General features: G+C 35.1%; 1 protein-coding gene across 6 annotated transcripts in view; it reads right to left on the bottom strand.

Annotated features, from left to right (window-relative positions):
• DGKB (diacylglycerol kinase beta) overlaps window positions 1-16234 on the bottom strand; it is a 305960-nt gene that overhangs the window by 229962 nt on the left and 59764 nt on the right. For all 6 annotated transcript variants that reach the window (XM_042044454.1, XM_042044451.1, XM_042044453.1 and 3 more), the window contains 4 exons: window positions 8125-8242; window positions 5298-5386; window positions 5101-5217; window positions 954-1052 (listed from right to left, as the gene is read on the bottom strand). In XM_042044454.1, the coding sequence (XP_041900388.1) occupies window positions 954-1052; window positions 5101-5217; window positions 5298-5386; window positions 8125-8242 (423 nt within the window). The remainder of the gene's footprint in view (window positions 1-953; window positions 1053-5100; window positions 5218-5297; window positions 5387-8124; window positions 8243-16234) is intronic.

Raw genomic sequence — 16234 nt, 5'->3', positions numbered from 1 at the left:
TGGAATAATCCCAGTTTACACAAGAAGAGGGCCAAAGCCTAGCATCTGGTCCTCAGCAGATTTATAAACAAATAGATGAAAGGATTCATTACAAAACAAGTAATTTACAATAGGGATGAATATTATTCCAAATGATCAGCAACTGGTTTAAGATTAGGATGTATATTTTCTTTTTTTGCCTCCCCTCAATAAATTACACTTTCTTAAGTTCAAGCACTTCTTACACTTATTATGAAATACGTTTAAAGAGGACCACTCATCTGTTCTCTTATGAATACGATGATGCTATGACTTTCATCAGCATAAAATATCCAATTTAATATGTGAATACGTAAGTTAATTCTAAAGCTCCTTTTTAATGATAAAATGGTCAGCTCTTTTCTATGCAACCTACACATAGCATGCATTTTTATTTTCATTGAATTGAGTTATTGTTTTTGTGGACAGAGAAATTTACTGTCCACGACTGCAGAATAAAATATACCATAATGTTGATGCATAGCTTACTGCAAGACCAGTGTCATCATTCTAGGTAACCTCCGGCTTAGATCAGAGACCTCAGCATTGCAGATATACAATATGCATCCCAAGCAAAAACTGCCCATAAGAATAACTTCATTATTCTGGGAAGTTGGATCTATAAAAGATGTAAAATGTAGAAGTGTCCTGCCTATACAGTTTCTGGTAAGTACAGTCTGAATAAGTGATAAAACCTGAGTCAGCTTCAGTTATAATATGCCCTACAGAAAGTTCATTCTCACATGAAGGAAAACGCAATATGCAGAGGGTAAAACACACTTATGCCTATAAACCCATCATCCAGGGTTACACATTGTGTTTAAGGTTCACATAGTCCTGTGAATTTAACAAATACCTGGCAGTCAGTCCCAGCAGTGTTTTAATGCTGCATATGATAGAGGATTACATCTCAAATTAACATACAGACAACTCACCAATACTACTGGGCAGATTGATGTGGGTGGTAAAATATGGTCCTTCAAAGGTCCACAGTCACATTCAGGTTTCAGATGTGAAGCACACTTGTTATGCAACTACATGAAAGCAGAAAATTAAGATTCAACTTAGACATTTTACTATTACAGTGTAAGGAAATGGGCATCCTAGAATGGAGTGAGTTTCATTAAATTAATGATTACCAAAGTACTGGAAGGAAAATGAAACATACTACAGTGGAAAGCCCCCTAGGATGGGAAAAACTAGCAGATTTGCATTGAAGTGAAGAATGACGGATTAAAGTGGGGGAAATTGTATGTGTGGATCAGCGCACAAAATAAGAACATTGCACGGCAGTACAGTAACACCAGCATACTGTTAATGGTGACCAAAAGCTTCATTTCAGAAGAGAGCTTCTTGCACTGAGCCAGGAACTTCTGTTCTACTACTAGTGAGCAAGTCAAGGCAGCTTTTGGCACTACTGGTGTGACTCTGTTTCCTTCCTGAAACTGATACTATAGATTCAAATATAAGAGAGGAACACAGGAATATCCTACATTAAGCTTCATTAGGTAAATTTTGGTCTTGATTGTGTTCAGGCTTCCACTGGGTGCTGAGGAACCAGAATTACTCTCCTTTTTCTAATTTATGCTTAGAATTCATCCAGTTTCCTTGAAAGCAATAACTAGTTCTACTCTGAAAACATGAAAAGAATATCCTCAAGTCTGCTGACTGGAAGAGCAGTGGTTGACTTCCGTTTTGTTACAGAGGTTGAATGGACAAATGTGTATATAACAGGAAGATAAAATGGTAACAATTAATGATAAATGATGAAATATTTTACATTAGCAATCAAGAGTTCTTGTTCATAATTTAGAATTTAATTCAAATGTCTCTAAATATTCAGCCATGTAGTACAAAGGCACAGTTGCATGTTTGGATCACGCAAAGCATTCACATTTAATTGGTATACTTCACAGTATCATTAGAGACAGTCAGAATAAAATAAACTTAATATCGTGAAATTTTGTGAAGTTTATTTCTCTGGACACAATGATCTTAAAGGTCTTTTCCAACCTAAATTATTCTGCATTTTCATCTCTGCATTGATTCAATAAAATACATTAAGGTGTTCAGATAGTATCCACTTCCCATAGAGATGGACATTTAAAAAAAAATATTTATATTTACAGTAAAACAAAAAAAATCAGGCTAATAAATATCAGGAGTTGTGAGGTAAAAATCTTATAAACATGCAATTTAACTAGTATAACACGTAGCACACAGCATTAGTCCATCAGGTTCAAAAGCTGTTACAAAATGTGTAGTTCAGGGTCTGCACCTGTAAATCACAGTTTTTTAATGACTGACTCTTTCTCTTAAATGGTTTAACTCATATGAACTCTATTAAAATTACAATAAAAATGTACCAATTGCTGATGTATATAAACTTTACTGGTAATATGGTCTTCATAAAATTATCTGGTACAGTCAATTTTGACATGACATTTCTGAATTTTGAACTGAATGGCACCTAATATTAGCCTTGTCCATATTCATTTATACTGCGAAGTTACCTTTTTAGGCAGTTACTTAGCAACAGAAAATAAAAGTCTAACGAGTTTCAATTTACTCTGAGTATTAAAGCCTTATTGTGAGGGTATTTTGGTAGCCCTGTAATCTAAATCATTTGTCATGCTAATTCTCTGCCTCAGTGGTAAGGCTACTTGTACCATAATTAATGCACACCAGGCCATGTTACATCAAATAAAAGTATCTTCACACATTCAGTGGTAATTAGCAGCTTTGCAACTCAGTGGCATGCAAACTTATCTGTGAAAAAATAGCTTAATCTTCTTATTAGTCTCTGCTGATCTCTGACAACAGAATTGACACATAGCAAATAACAGAAAAGGTAGAAGAAATGTAGCTTTCATGAAAATAACACTTGGACACAAAGATATAAAATAATATCCAACCCTCTCAAAAAAAAAAATGTATTTTAGCAGGTTTCAAATACATTTCCCAAAAACTCTGTTATCCTAAACCTATCTCTGGTAAAATATTACCTCCCTCAAAAACCTGTAAAGCAGGAAAAAGTGTATTTGCTGGAGAGAAAAGGAGGGGAAGAAAATTTTCATGACCATGGTAGAGAGCTATGAAATTTATATGGAAGAGGGATCATGGATTTGGCTGACAAGCCAGTAGAACAAGCCTCCTTAGTGAAAAACGCCTCTGAATTTTGGGACTTGAGTCAGTTATTTGACATCAGAAGTGACCCTATTAAGTTGTAAGGACAGATATTTAAAACGCATTCAAATCAGTGCTTCGATTGTAAGCCGTAAATATGTGGTACAAGGAGTTGAAAAATGCCTGAAGGATGTGATGATAATTATATAACTTCAGAATACCCATTCAAGAATCTGTTAGAAATTTAAAACACTTTTTTTCTGTAATAAAGGTGCTACTATTAGAAAATGAAGTTATTGCAATAGAATGTATCGAATACAGAGAATTGCAAGTGAATAGGAGTTTGAAAAATAATTTGCAGTATTAAAAATACTCATTCTTCATTTATGTGTCTAATTACATTTGAAGCTATAAAAAGAAATAAAAATATTATTAAATTTATTTGAAAATACAAAATTACTTTTAAAAAAAATCTTTAAATTACTGATGGAAATAAATTGAAAAATTGTAAACCTTAATGCCAACATTTTCAATTTCAGCTGTCAAAAAACACACACCCATTTTTTTTAATTGGAATCTTGACAGCTCTTTAGGCATTTAAATAAGCACACAAGCACCCAAGATATTTTCAAAAGAATTTAGCCTTTTTCTTTAGAGTGACTTCAATTATAAATAATTCCTCAGTACTTCTTTGGTGAATAACAATTCTTATGAAAATCCTCTAAATCTTGATGTACAACTTCAAGGAGTAAAAGACCTTTACAAATCTGGTCCAGATTCACATGAAATAATGGGAAAATAATTTCTACTGAGGAAAGACAGAATTTGCAACTTCCTTTGACTTTAAAAGTCAATATATATTACAAAATATACATTTCTTGAATGATATACACATATTATACAGATGTAAACACTTCTATATCTACAGCAGAACACCCTTATCTATCTTTCTAAACACATATAGCCATTGCCTAAGTTTAATTATCTGCATGCAAAACATTTTGGATTGGGTGTTTCACTCTTTACATAAATTATCCAAATTTTGACAGCAATCTGGACTACATATTTGCTTTCTTCTAAAATATTGTTTTTTAAGTAATCATAACAGCTTATCACTGAAAGTATCCTGGATCTATTTTCTTTGATGATGTTTCATATTTTGCATTCTTGTGTTAAGAAAATATTTCATAAAACATCCAAACTTGTATGTCTAAAACAAACATTCACTAATGCCTCAGTCTCATATTATTATTTAAAGCACTGAACAAACAACTGCTGTTCCGTAACAATAGTAATAATGATATCAGCAAAACCAGCAAATACAGGCGAAGAAGGCTGAAATCTCTCCCCATTTAGATTTAAATCCTGCCCTGGCTAGAAACAGAAATACTGGCATTGCTCCTTCTAGCATGAAGATCTCACTTATAAGGGCAGTGTTCCCTGAATGTCATTAGTTCCAGTTACTGGTTCCTGCTGAATAAGGAGTGCACAAAAGTTGTATATATTTGACTTGGTGCACAGATTAGTATATTATCAACTTGTCTCTGCTATTATTCCCAGACGTTGAAATCACTGTATCCTACCAGATGTCCTCAATTTCATTTGCCTGTCAGTACATTGCCAATTAGACCTAGTGTCACAGTGACCTTGATTTTTCCTGGTACTGAAAACTCTTTCATAATCTTTCTGTAGTGTAGACTGGGAATTCCACTCTTTAGTGGCACACATTGTTTTCATATGGATATTGTCATGAAGCAAAATTTACCTTTAAGCATATTTGCTTGCCAGAAGTAAGAAGTCCTAAGAATATTCTGCATATACCATTCCTTAAATACACACTAATCATTGCTGATGACCAAATTGAATGAGACGTTCCAGATTATGAGGCTACAGAATGACATTCCATGAGTTTTATCTCCCTAACCTGCATGAAAGGTTTTACTGTAGTATACTCACTGTAATCTGACACCAAACACAGTGAAGTCCAGTCAAGCCTTGGTAACACTTTATAGTTTTGTGACACTTATCACATTTTGTTGGACAGTTTCCTTCTACCCAGAAATGGTGCATTACCTGCAAAAGAAAAATGTGGATATGCATAGAGTTACTAAATTAACAGGTACATGGCAAAGTTAATGCTACCCCAAACTTACATCAGTATTCTTTTTAGACTTCACATATGTTTTGATGCAAGATGCAGGAGCTCTTGAGACACAGCGTTCATGGACTGTATACTTGCAAACTGAAAAAAAGACACATTATTAGATGTTGAGGCAATGGTGTTTCTGCCTACATTTCTATGAAACAAATAACATTACCAGCATGTCTTCTCTAAATATCTAAATCCAATCAGTCAATGAAAACTCAAACTAGACTGCTTTTTCCATGAAGTACAAAAGGCCAATTAGAACAGGAAATATTATGCAAGTGAGAAATCTAAGAATGCACTATCATTGCATAACAGGAAATGCTTAATTAAATCAGACCTCACTAAATTTTTTCACAATAACTCCCAAATGACAAAAATCTTAAAGACAAATTGGTGACTGCCAAATGGTTTGGTGTCATTTGCTAGTAGGAAGAAATATATATTTTACAAACTATAGGCATGAGAGCAGCTGGCAAGCACAAAAATAAAAGCCAATGAATTTATGCTGTTCCTCCCATTGATTTATAAAACTGAAATGGCTGATTAGTCCATTTTTGAATAGGAATTGTTTTCATGCATTCCATGTAATCACCACAACTTTAACTCTTGTTTTACAAAATACCAACTCCTGAGAAGCTTTATTTTCCCCTTAGCCTTCCAGCACCAGTTTTAGGTAACTACTATTGCTGACCAGGTCTGTAAAGATCATGCTAGCTGCATTTGGAAAACATACAAATGTCAGGGTACAATGCAAAGCTCTCCTGACTTCAATGATACAACTGTGCCAAGATGAGGAAATAATGCTACAGCTTATGCCTGCATTCAAAAGAGTCAACTATTAAAAACTGAGAATGAATTTCTCCCTGCATGGTATATGTCTCAGGCTTTTGACCTCGAGAGCAATTAAGCACAAAGTACTTCTAAACACCTTGCTTGCACCTATTACACAAACCCAGTGGGAGGCGCAGCCATTAATCAGACAAACTGCAGGGAGTAACATTGTTGATTGGACCATGGAGGGATGGTGAGGACCCCTGTGGTTCCCCCTTTTTTTTTTCCTCCCACACAATCTAAAATGCAAATAATGAAATCTATAGCAATGCTTTGAAAATATACTGGAGAAAAAGCTTAGCTAAACAAGGAAATAGTGAAATAGTTTTGCAAGTAGACTCATGCTTCTTGCTGCATAAAGTAACTGAAAGGAACATGTTCTTCAGATACTCTGAGACCATCGTTATCACAAAATAAATGCCAACCATGATAACAAATACATACTCAAAAGATACACTGCAGCAGAAAAAAAATACAGCTCTTGCAAGGCTGATCTTTTTTGGGACAGTTTATGTAACCAGCCTACCCATTTCTGATAACTACTAAAGAAGGTGATCTACATTATTTGCTCAATAGAACTCTCTTTCCAACATATATGGGTCTTATTTCTTCACAATAACATTCTGACAAAAAAGAATCTTAAAGAATGTAACATTTCAAGATCTAATAGTCAAATCAGTATTTTATATATATATTCCAGTTATTGTCATCAGCATTTATTAATCTCAAGTTATGCAATTTCAATTTGTTTGAATTTTAATAAATGTATTTTTTCCATTTCATAGTATGGTGAATGAAATTATATGACATGAAAATGCATACAAGGATTTACATACGAATTATATTTTAGAGGGGTCTGCGGCCCCCAGAGGACAGAAATGGTCAATTCAAAACTCTCATTCATTCAGACTAACCTCAAATTAAATCAATAGAACTGTACAGGCAGAAAGGTCCTCATCAGCTGTGAGGGGCTATCTTTCATACCAAAAATGGTGAAAGTCATTTACACTAAGAAACTGATTATTTTACCAAAAAAGAAAAATGGAGGGTGACTCAGTACCATCATGACAAGAAGACAGTTGTCTACTAAAGATATCATTAAACTAATGGAGCAGGGCATAACATGAACCAGTCACTGGAACCATCTACAAGACATATTCAAATCAGAAAATCGGTCTTAAAAAAAAAGATGAATAATCATTGGAACACACCACAAAAGAAAGATATGGATCATCTGTTTCTGGAAACTTTCAAATGGAGACGAGGTATCTTTCAGCAAGCCTTGGTTTCCCAGGAGACGTGTTATGAGGTGGTCAAACAGATTATCGCAGAAAATACATAGATCCAGCTCAAGGAATTGAAATGTAGTAACTGCATCTAATCGCCTAATGAAGGGCAAATTAGATGCAGTAGCTTTTCTGCGTTCCTTTTCTTAAAATCTATGATCAGTTAATATGTGGATTGAGATTTATGACTACAAAACAAGTAATTACAGAAAACTTCAGAACCATTACAGAAACTTGATTTCTGGGAAACAGGGATTTTCACCTTCAAAATTAACAAAACAGTAATTCTGTGCAAAATTTGAATCAACAAACATGGGACTTACATGTTTGTCAAGCTGATACCTATTGTAAAATCATTAATAAAAACAATAGAAATAACAAAAGTAGAAAGTTAAAACTTAAGCTTGATATTTACTAACAGAAAATTTAAAAATACAATAGTAAAGAAAAAAGGAGCAATGGACTCCAAAGGGAACTAACAGTGATAATCCTTAGAAAGAAGAAAACTCCCTCAAACAACATATTTCAAAGCCAAATATTCTGAAAAATTAAAAGAAGAACCTTGGACACTCAAGCAGAGAAGAGAAGGGGGAGCCACTACTGCGGTGGCAATGGTTTTGTAATAGGAAGCTACTAGATCTCTGTTACGTGGCAAGAACAACATTTCTAGCAATAGACATGTAAGCAAATGGACACTGAAATGCTTATACTCACAAGAACAGCAGAGACCTTGCTTGCCTACTCCGATTAGCATGTTCAAACAAAGATTACAGTAGGCAGGCTTGTTGAAATGTTTCAATCTCCATACATGCTGCCCATCATCTTTCACATTCTGCACAGGACATAAGAGAAACAGATTTCACTTAATAAAATAAACAATGGAATATATAAGTGCCCATAAAAATTGGAGATTGACTCAAGAACATAAAAGACAAGCTGTTACTTCATTTAAGACTCTGCACCAGATCACAGCATAATCATTCTAAATACACAGGCAATGGTATAATAAAAAAATTCTTCAGAAACTCAGGGACATCCATATGTTTCAAAAACAACTCAGAAAAAGCCACCAGGCTGCTGTTGTCACTGCAACACAATGTATCTAGTGTGATATTAAATTACAACTAATATTGAAATTACTTTTTTCTTAGACTAATCCTAACAATAAAGGTGCTGCAGGTCAGAAGATAAAACTCTCTAAAACAAAGAATAGAAAGAGTTTTCTAAAACCACACATATTTTTAATGACTGCCAGAATTAGGTACATACATCAACATATGTAAAACAGGAAAACTAACCACACCACAATAACTATTCCAAAAAACTAGATGAAGCTAACGTAATATCACTTGATTAAAAAAAAAAAAAAATTATCTTTTACCCAATATAACATCCAATGGAACACAGGCAGTTAAGGTCCATCACCTGCAAATGGGCTGCTTCCTTGTGTATTGCCGAAACTCTGTAGTCTTCTTGGTCATGTTATTGCCAAAAAGAAATTGCCACATAGCTAAAGGAAGTCACACCCAGCTCTGTTTCTCAGAAAACACATCAACAGCTGGTTCTTATCCAGTTTCTGATTTCTCACATCAAAGTACTATTACTTGGCATCATGCATACACAATATTCCTGGCTAAAATTTCAACAGTATGATGGTTTTCACTGATGAGAATAGTCAATGTAAGTTTGTGAGCATAAGTTTTAATAAAAACTTAGTTTTGTTCTATATTAGCATATACTGTATGAGTTACGTCCTTAAAAATCAGTATTGCTCTGTTCTAGGAGTTAGAAGTTAATAGAAGTCAAGTATGATGAAGACGTCGTCATCCTTGTGGGCAAAAAGAAACATCCTTATGCAAAAGCAGCACTCTGAGAAATTAAGAATGTTTGGCTCAAAGCTGGGTCTAAGCTGGGACACAACTTTGAATATTTCCTACAAGTACCCTAGAAACAAAAAGGACTGAAGCCAGTTAAAATATTATTATTTTTTTTTTCTCCAGTGAGGTATCAGGATCAGAGTATAAGTAATAGCTCCCCCAATCTTATCAGCAGGAGTTCAAATGCCATCTCTGACAGCTGGGCAATGTCAGGGTCCCCTTTCTGCAGAAAAAGCACAGCAGATGCCTAATGTGGGATTCTCACTGGCAAAGAGTGTGGAAGTTTTCCAATTTCCCCTGAAGAAGCAGAAATAGATTCTGCAGCTGTGAAGCACTAGAAGCCTGTCAAGCTCCTTCATGACTGGCAGCTGAAGAGGATGTATTTCATTAAACACAGCTCTCTAACTTCTATTTTTCTTCCCATCTTACTACCATATTCCACACTTTTTAAAAGAATTGTTAAACTACAATATAGTATGTGAATTTCAAGCCTTCTGAAAGAAGCAATTATTCACTAGACAACAAAGACCATGTAAACCCTTCTGAGAAAAAACAGCAAACAATGTACACTTCAATTTTAACATCACTCAGGTCATCAGCAGATACAGCCATAAACCATAAGCACTTAAAATGTGAGCTGACCAGCCTTCCTCAGCAAAATAGTTGCTGGTTATGAAAATTAACAGAAATGCATAATTGTGCACAAAATTGCCCCTCTTCCATATTAATTTTGTGTTACTTTTTCATTTTATTTTTAAAGAATGACCATTACATGTGAATATGTCGCTTCTTATTTGAACAGAACATATGGTCTAACTTAGCTGGCATTTTCCTTATCAGAAAAACAAACAAGTCTTGATGTGGGTGTTCTGCCAATTAAAACACTTAGCTGTGTTACAGACTGCAACTGATGCAAATCCATTACATAAACACAATGCACTTTTGGAAAAGAGCAAATTAAATTTTTGCTCTTGTGCACTGCTAAAAATAAGCAATAAAGTGCTGCATATGATTATGCATGCACATAACTTTTTAAAACACTGCCAAGAGAAAAAAAAAGACATAATATGAAACAAAGCCACCTCAATGCAAGTCTTTAAGTACGAATAAAATCCACAATTCTGACACATCAGTGCATTTACTGACATTAACTCATTTTGCTTCCATATCCTGAGAAAGAGTTTAAAAACAAATAGACATTAAGAAGATCTCAAAGCAGGGCAGGTACAGTAAAAATCTCTTCCTCACTTCATTATACACATCACTGAAAATCAAGCCTCCATATGTCATACACAGACTTTAAAACATAATGACAATAGTAACATTTGTTTTGTTAACAACAGTTCTCTTGACTTGTGGTCCTGACCCTGCCACCATGGATTTGATTGCCAAAACTACCTGACCTTAAAAAGCAAGTCAACGATAAAAGAGACAACCATAGAATTAGTGGAAAATTTTATGCTATCACAGACTTTAGCTACACATCCCTAACCTGCTTTAATATTAACTTATATCAGCTTTTCAGATATTTGTGTATAAAGGCAGACAAAGAGATCTTCAAGATTTTGAGACTTAAAAAAGGTAATGAAATCACTGATAAATTTTGATCCCAGCAAACATGCCCTCTTCCAATAGCTACAGAGTGTCTAAAATACCAGAATGTTCAGTTTTTTCTATGAGAAGAGTCAATAAAGAGCATCCAAGTGAGAAGGATGTTATGGAGTAGTCGTTATTCTTTTACTGATTACTTTTGTTTCCACTTATTTTAAAAATATTTACTTGACTTGTATAAGACAATTTTATTACTGATTTTTAGGTATTGTTCAGTCAGTGGGAAGGTGAGAAGAGTTTCCATTAAAATATGCAGCATCTCCTTTTAAAACAAATATAGTTACACTCTATACTCCTTTGGTTTGCTCTCAGCAAAGAATTCATATCATGTTTTGTTTAGTTCAATTTCCTTTGGGAAGAAAGGGTTTTAAGTCTGTTCTTGGTCAAGTGGAGAGGGAGTAACCTGACTCACGGGACATACTATTTGGGAGGGCTCCTCACTTCTAATTTCGGAGACATTTTGTGTGTATGTGTGTGTTTGAGAAAGCAAAACAAAACAAAAATCTTCCACAGCCTTCATCCATGCAGTTGTCCAGAAACAAAAAAAGGACCACAAGAGGGAAAATTAAAAAGTTTTTAAAAGCTTCATAAGTAGCCACAGTATTAAGTTTCCCTGTCCAAAATCTGTAACCATCTGTCATCTGCAGAGACTTCGATGATGCAGAAATTAAATTGTAAATAATGGTAAATCTGTATACCTGCATGAAATACCATTTATTTAACACCTTATTCACAGAAGAGGTTAGTTACTCCTGACTTTTCCTGGGCTTTTTTCAACCTAGAGACAAAAGGAAAAGCGGGACTGCAGTAAGGAAAGGCGTTTGCGAACTTCCCGCAAGGAAGCGGGAGCCAGCCCCGCACGGGAGTCGGCGGCGCGGTCAGGGAGGGACGAGCAGCGCTCCGGCAGCGGCTCCCGCCGCCGCAGCCTCCCACAGCGGGGACACCGCGCCCTCTGCGGGCCGTGCCGGCAAACCAGACCGCCCGAACAGCTCCTCCTGTCCCTTGCGGGGAACCGGCCTCCAGCCGGGAACGAGCCGGCACAAAGAGAGTGAGCTGCAGTTCAGAGGGCTCGAGTTTGCCCCCTGTTTGTATGGAAATAGCATATGGTGCACCGGAACTTCGGCCTTCTAGAAAACTCACCTGCCACACTTCAGAGAGGACTCGCAGAAATGTCACTCAGGACAACAAAAGGCCTGATTGCCCTTCTTCCTCTCTGAACAAAAGAAATAGAAGTCTATGAAACTGCCCAGGTGTTAAGCAGTCATTTCAAGCTTCAGCCTGAAGGGCTCACTCATGGTAGGACAGATCCCACTCCAGACTTGTAAATGCTTGCGAGTCTCTAGCTCGGTTCCATCTCAACATACTCACAGCTCAAAAAGTATGGCAACAGTAATGTAATATACAACATGAGAAGCAGTATTCCCAAGCATGGACTCCCACTGAAACATTCCACGCCACATTTAATCAAAAGAGTTTCAAATGTTGCTTTTGAAATTATTTGAGTGCATTTGCATAATATTTGCTGCTTGAGGATCCAAAGTAACATTTTAAGAGTATTTCCTTATGATTTCTTTAAATATAGTCACAATTCAACACAAAAGTTTGTTCCATCAAAATTTACCTTGACTTAAAAGGTGAACTGGGTTGAAAATTACAATTAGTGATTTAAAAGAAAGGCATATTGGCCTGATTTCAAATTATTGATGACTATGAACTATTTACTGGTTTTCAACTTTTCTCTCACTTTAGGGCAGCTTTTCAGCAACTGTACAGTACCAGGTACAGTGCAACTGTGACATCTAGTGGCCAGTAGAGAGGAATAAAATACTTCCCTAAAACACAGGATTTCTTTAAACACTAGCATTTATCAACTTCCAGTTTACACTTCCTTTTTGTGCAATCTCACTGACAGAGGTGATAGTAATCATTTGTGACAGGAAAAGTGAGACCAAATATCTGGCATGCAATTATTTTAAAAGAGAAATCAAGTGCTTCTATCAAATCATGGTGGAATAATATTGCACACCACCTACCAAAGACCAGAGTACAATGCTAATGGCTAACAAAACCCATCATTAAGAGGCCTTTTTTGCACAGATTACAAAAGAAATTTTACGTGATGCTAGCAGAGTCAATGAGGTCACTCTTCTCTTCTCTTACAATGTTAATCTACTTAAATTAAGGCAGAAGCAAATAAAAAGGTCAGAAAGGTTTCTACTGTGCAGAAGTAGAATAAAAAGCCTAGTGGTCACTAGTGTGCAATAGACCACTTCCCAAAGAAATCAGGAGTACTGCAGGGGTGTATCTGTCCAATTTGTGTTTGGGTGGGAGACTAACTATTAGCTTAAGATGCAAAAATAAATATGGAAAGTTGATGAGGACTGTGAAAACTCCAGACTGAAGTGTGACACTCAGCAAAAAACTACCTTGTACATTTATTACTAAAACTTAGACCACACAAATAACAATTTCCTCTATACTTAACATTTTCTTTTTCTTCATGAAATTCTCACTTTACATGAGAGAATTTCTACAAAACAAAATTCCATGAAACTGGAACAACTAAACATGGCAGTAAGAATTACTTTGTCCAACAAAGGTTTTAGTAGATGCCATATAGAACATATTTAGACACTGCTAATTGGAAAAAAGGGTAGTCACCCAATACAAATGGATTATAATACATGTAATATATATATACAATATAATGTATACATGTATACAATTCCAAGATCTTTTCTTCTAAAACAAATTGCCAAGTAGTATGTGTATCTATCTCAGAACCCCTATAGAAAAAGAACCAATTAATTCTTACTTAAATTCCTTATCTTGTACCCAAATTGTTTGTTTAGAACATCAACTGCTTTCAAAAGCACCAGAAAATCAAATACATGGTTTCTATCCTGGAACATTCTCAGAGATAGAACTCTGTATTTCTAAAGTCTACCTTCAAAACAACTCCAAAATCAAATCTTAGGAGGAAACAGAACATAAAACCCAGCAAGATAAAACAAACTGGATATTAAGGTTGATTTCCTAGGGAAATTAGACCTTTTTATGCTCTTTCTCCTATTATCTTCATGACTCCAAACTGTGCCAGCAACTTTTAAATTAGTTTAGTAAATTCAAATAAATTTGAAGGGCAGTAGAAATTTCATGAAAGTCTAGGAAAAAGGTATGGGGGGCAGGGGTGGGGGGGGGATGCAGAGAGAGAGAGAGAGAGAGTGAGCAGAAGGAAATCAGGCAGATTTCCTTGTTACTTCTTTGACTTGATAACAGGTGGCTGGCAAATACTTGTAGTAACAGCCTAACACTCTTATCTCTTTCAGAAGGGGATTACTGATGAGGTCAGAGGGCAAAGGCCAGAAACCTGTGAGAGGTTAGGCTATCTCAACCCCACTGCTCATAAACACTGACTTGCTTATTCTTTTATTTTTAAAAAATATAGTTCCATACTTCACTTAAATGGTCCTTTTTTTTTGCAATTATTCTGACTAAATCATCTAATACACTATGTAATAAAAACTGATTGAAAGTCTTTAAATGTAATATGGAACTTTTACATGATATCTGACCTTTCTGTATAGCTATTACAGGAAGCTAAAGATTAAGTACAAACAATGTAGCTGAATTCTAAAAGTACTATGACAAATCTGCATCTGAAATAAATTATCATAGCTTCACTGATATCAGCATAACAAATTAGACCAGCTGAGAATCTTCTATCCTTCCTACAAGCTCTATAAACAGTTAAGTATATAGTGTTAATGGACCCCAACCCAAAACAAATTAAACATTTCACTACTATCATAATTTATTTAAATAAACTATAGTGACAATACTTTGTCATCATCATACTAGACCAGCTCTGAACTTGATCTCTTGGATTTAAAATTTTGTCATTGCCAACTTCAGCATAGAACCAACACTTAAAAGAAGTGACAGAATAGTTTGGTTGGTGGGTTCTTTGTTTGTGGGTTTTGTTTGGGGTTTTTTGTGGTTTTGCTTTGAGGTTTGGAAGGGGGGGTGGGAGGTGGTCTTGTTGTTGTTTTTTTCCCTCTGATTTTCAACATATGAAGATTACTTGGACATGTCTAAGCAGCATAATCCAGTAGGTTATGCCCCTTATTTTTGCATACTAATCAGCTTGAGGAAAACCTTAAGATATCACAGCACTTTTTTATTTTATTAGTGAGTCCAAAAGATTCTTATCTTACTTTTCATTACCATAACTAAAAGGAGAGAGATAGACACCCAAAAAGCAGAGACCTGGGAAGCTAGGTTTGCAAAATCTAACAACGGCATGCAAAAGAAATAACAGCATCCCACTAACGGGATTGATGCACTGGAATGAAGAGTTTGGATAACACATTAGATGCAGCAAAACCATCAAAATCATGCTATCAGTTTCCACTAAATAACAGACAGGCATTAGAGTTTATCTTTATTGATTTCACTTTTCAATGATCTTCACAGGGATGTGTCCTAAAATACACTTTTATTCAAACTATATACAAATGGAAGTAGTACATTTTTGATGGTTTAATGAAAAATATAAAAATTTTGTTTTTCTCTAAATATTATGTGATGGTTTAAAAAATTAAGCGGATTTAAACATAAAAATAGGAGCCATTTTAAAGAGTTCATCATCAAAAATCATATCCTAGTAAATCACTAGCAAATTACTAGCAAATCAGCTCATATGTAGGTAATGGACGTCACATAAACAATACTTATGTATAATACAGATATTTTGCATGCTATTATAATATTTTTTCCACAACTCAGCATTTATGTCTATTAAATGCATCAAATACTAGGAATACTCTTGATGGCAGAAACACAGACCTTTGCTGATAACAGGCTGCAGAATTTTGATCACTATTTATGTATTTTTAGTATTTTCATAGTAAAGCTATGTGCAGCAAGATAAATATCTAATAACTAGTAAAAATACTCAAAATGATAAAATGTTTGATAACATAGCTTCTTTCCAACAGCTTTTGCTTTAATATGAAAATAAACTCTACAGAATGATCTGCATTAATTTATGCCATAATTTAAGGAGTTTCAAATTTAGAAAGAACAAAATGTAGACACAGAAAAGTACTCCCAGACCACCTATACTATGTGTCATAAAAGAAAATCTGTGCTGAAAATCTGCTATACTGCTCACTTGAGAGCATTTGCTGCCCGTTCTTTAGAGTAATTCTGTGGAAATAATGGAACTCATCCTGACAAAGATCTCTTGTTTGATGACAGGGAAGTAATTTGACATTTTTCTTACTCAGTCTCACATATAGAATTAGGGAAGTAGTACTACAATGATCCAGACA

The sequence above is a fragment of the Corvus kubaryi genome, unplaced genomic scaffold, assembly GCF_017639235.1.
Source record: "Corvus kubaryi isolate FWS band 111438036 unplaced genomic scaffold, C.kubaryi_AGA036_p1.0 37398, whole genome shotgun sequence".
NCBI classification, from domain to species: Eukaryota; Metazoa; Chordata; class Aves; order Passeriformes; family Corvidae; genus Corvus; species Corvus kubaryi.
This window is presented reverse-complemented; position numbering and strand designations above follow the sequence as displayed.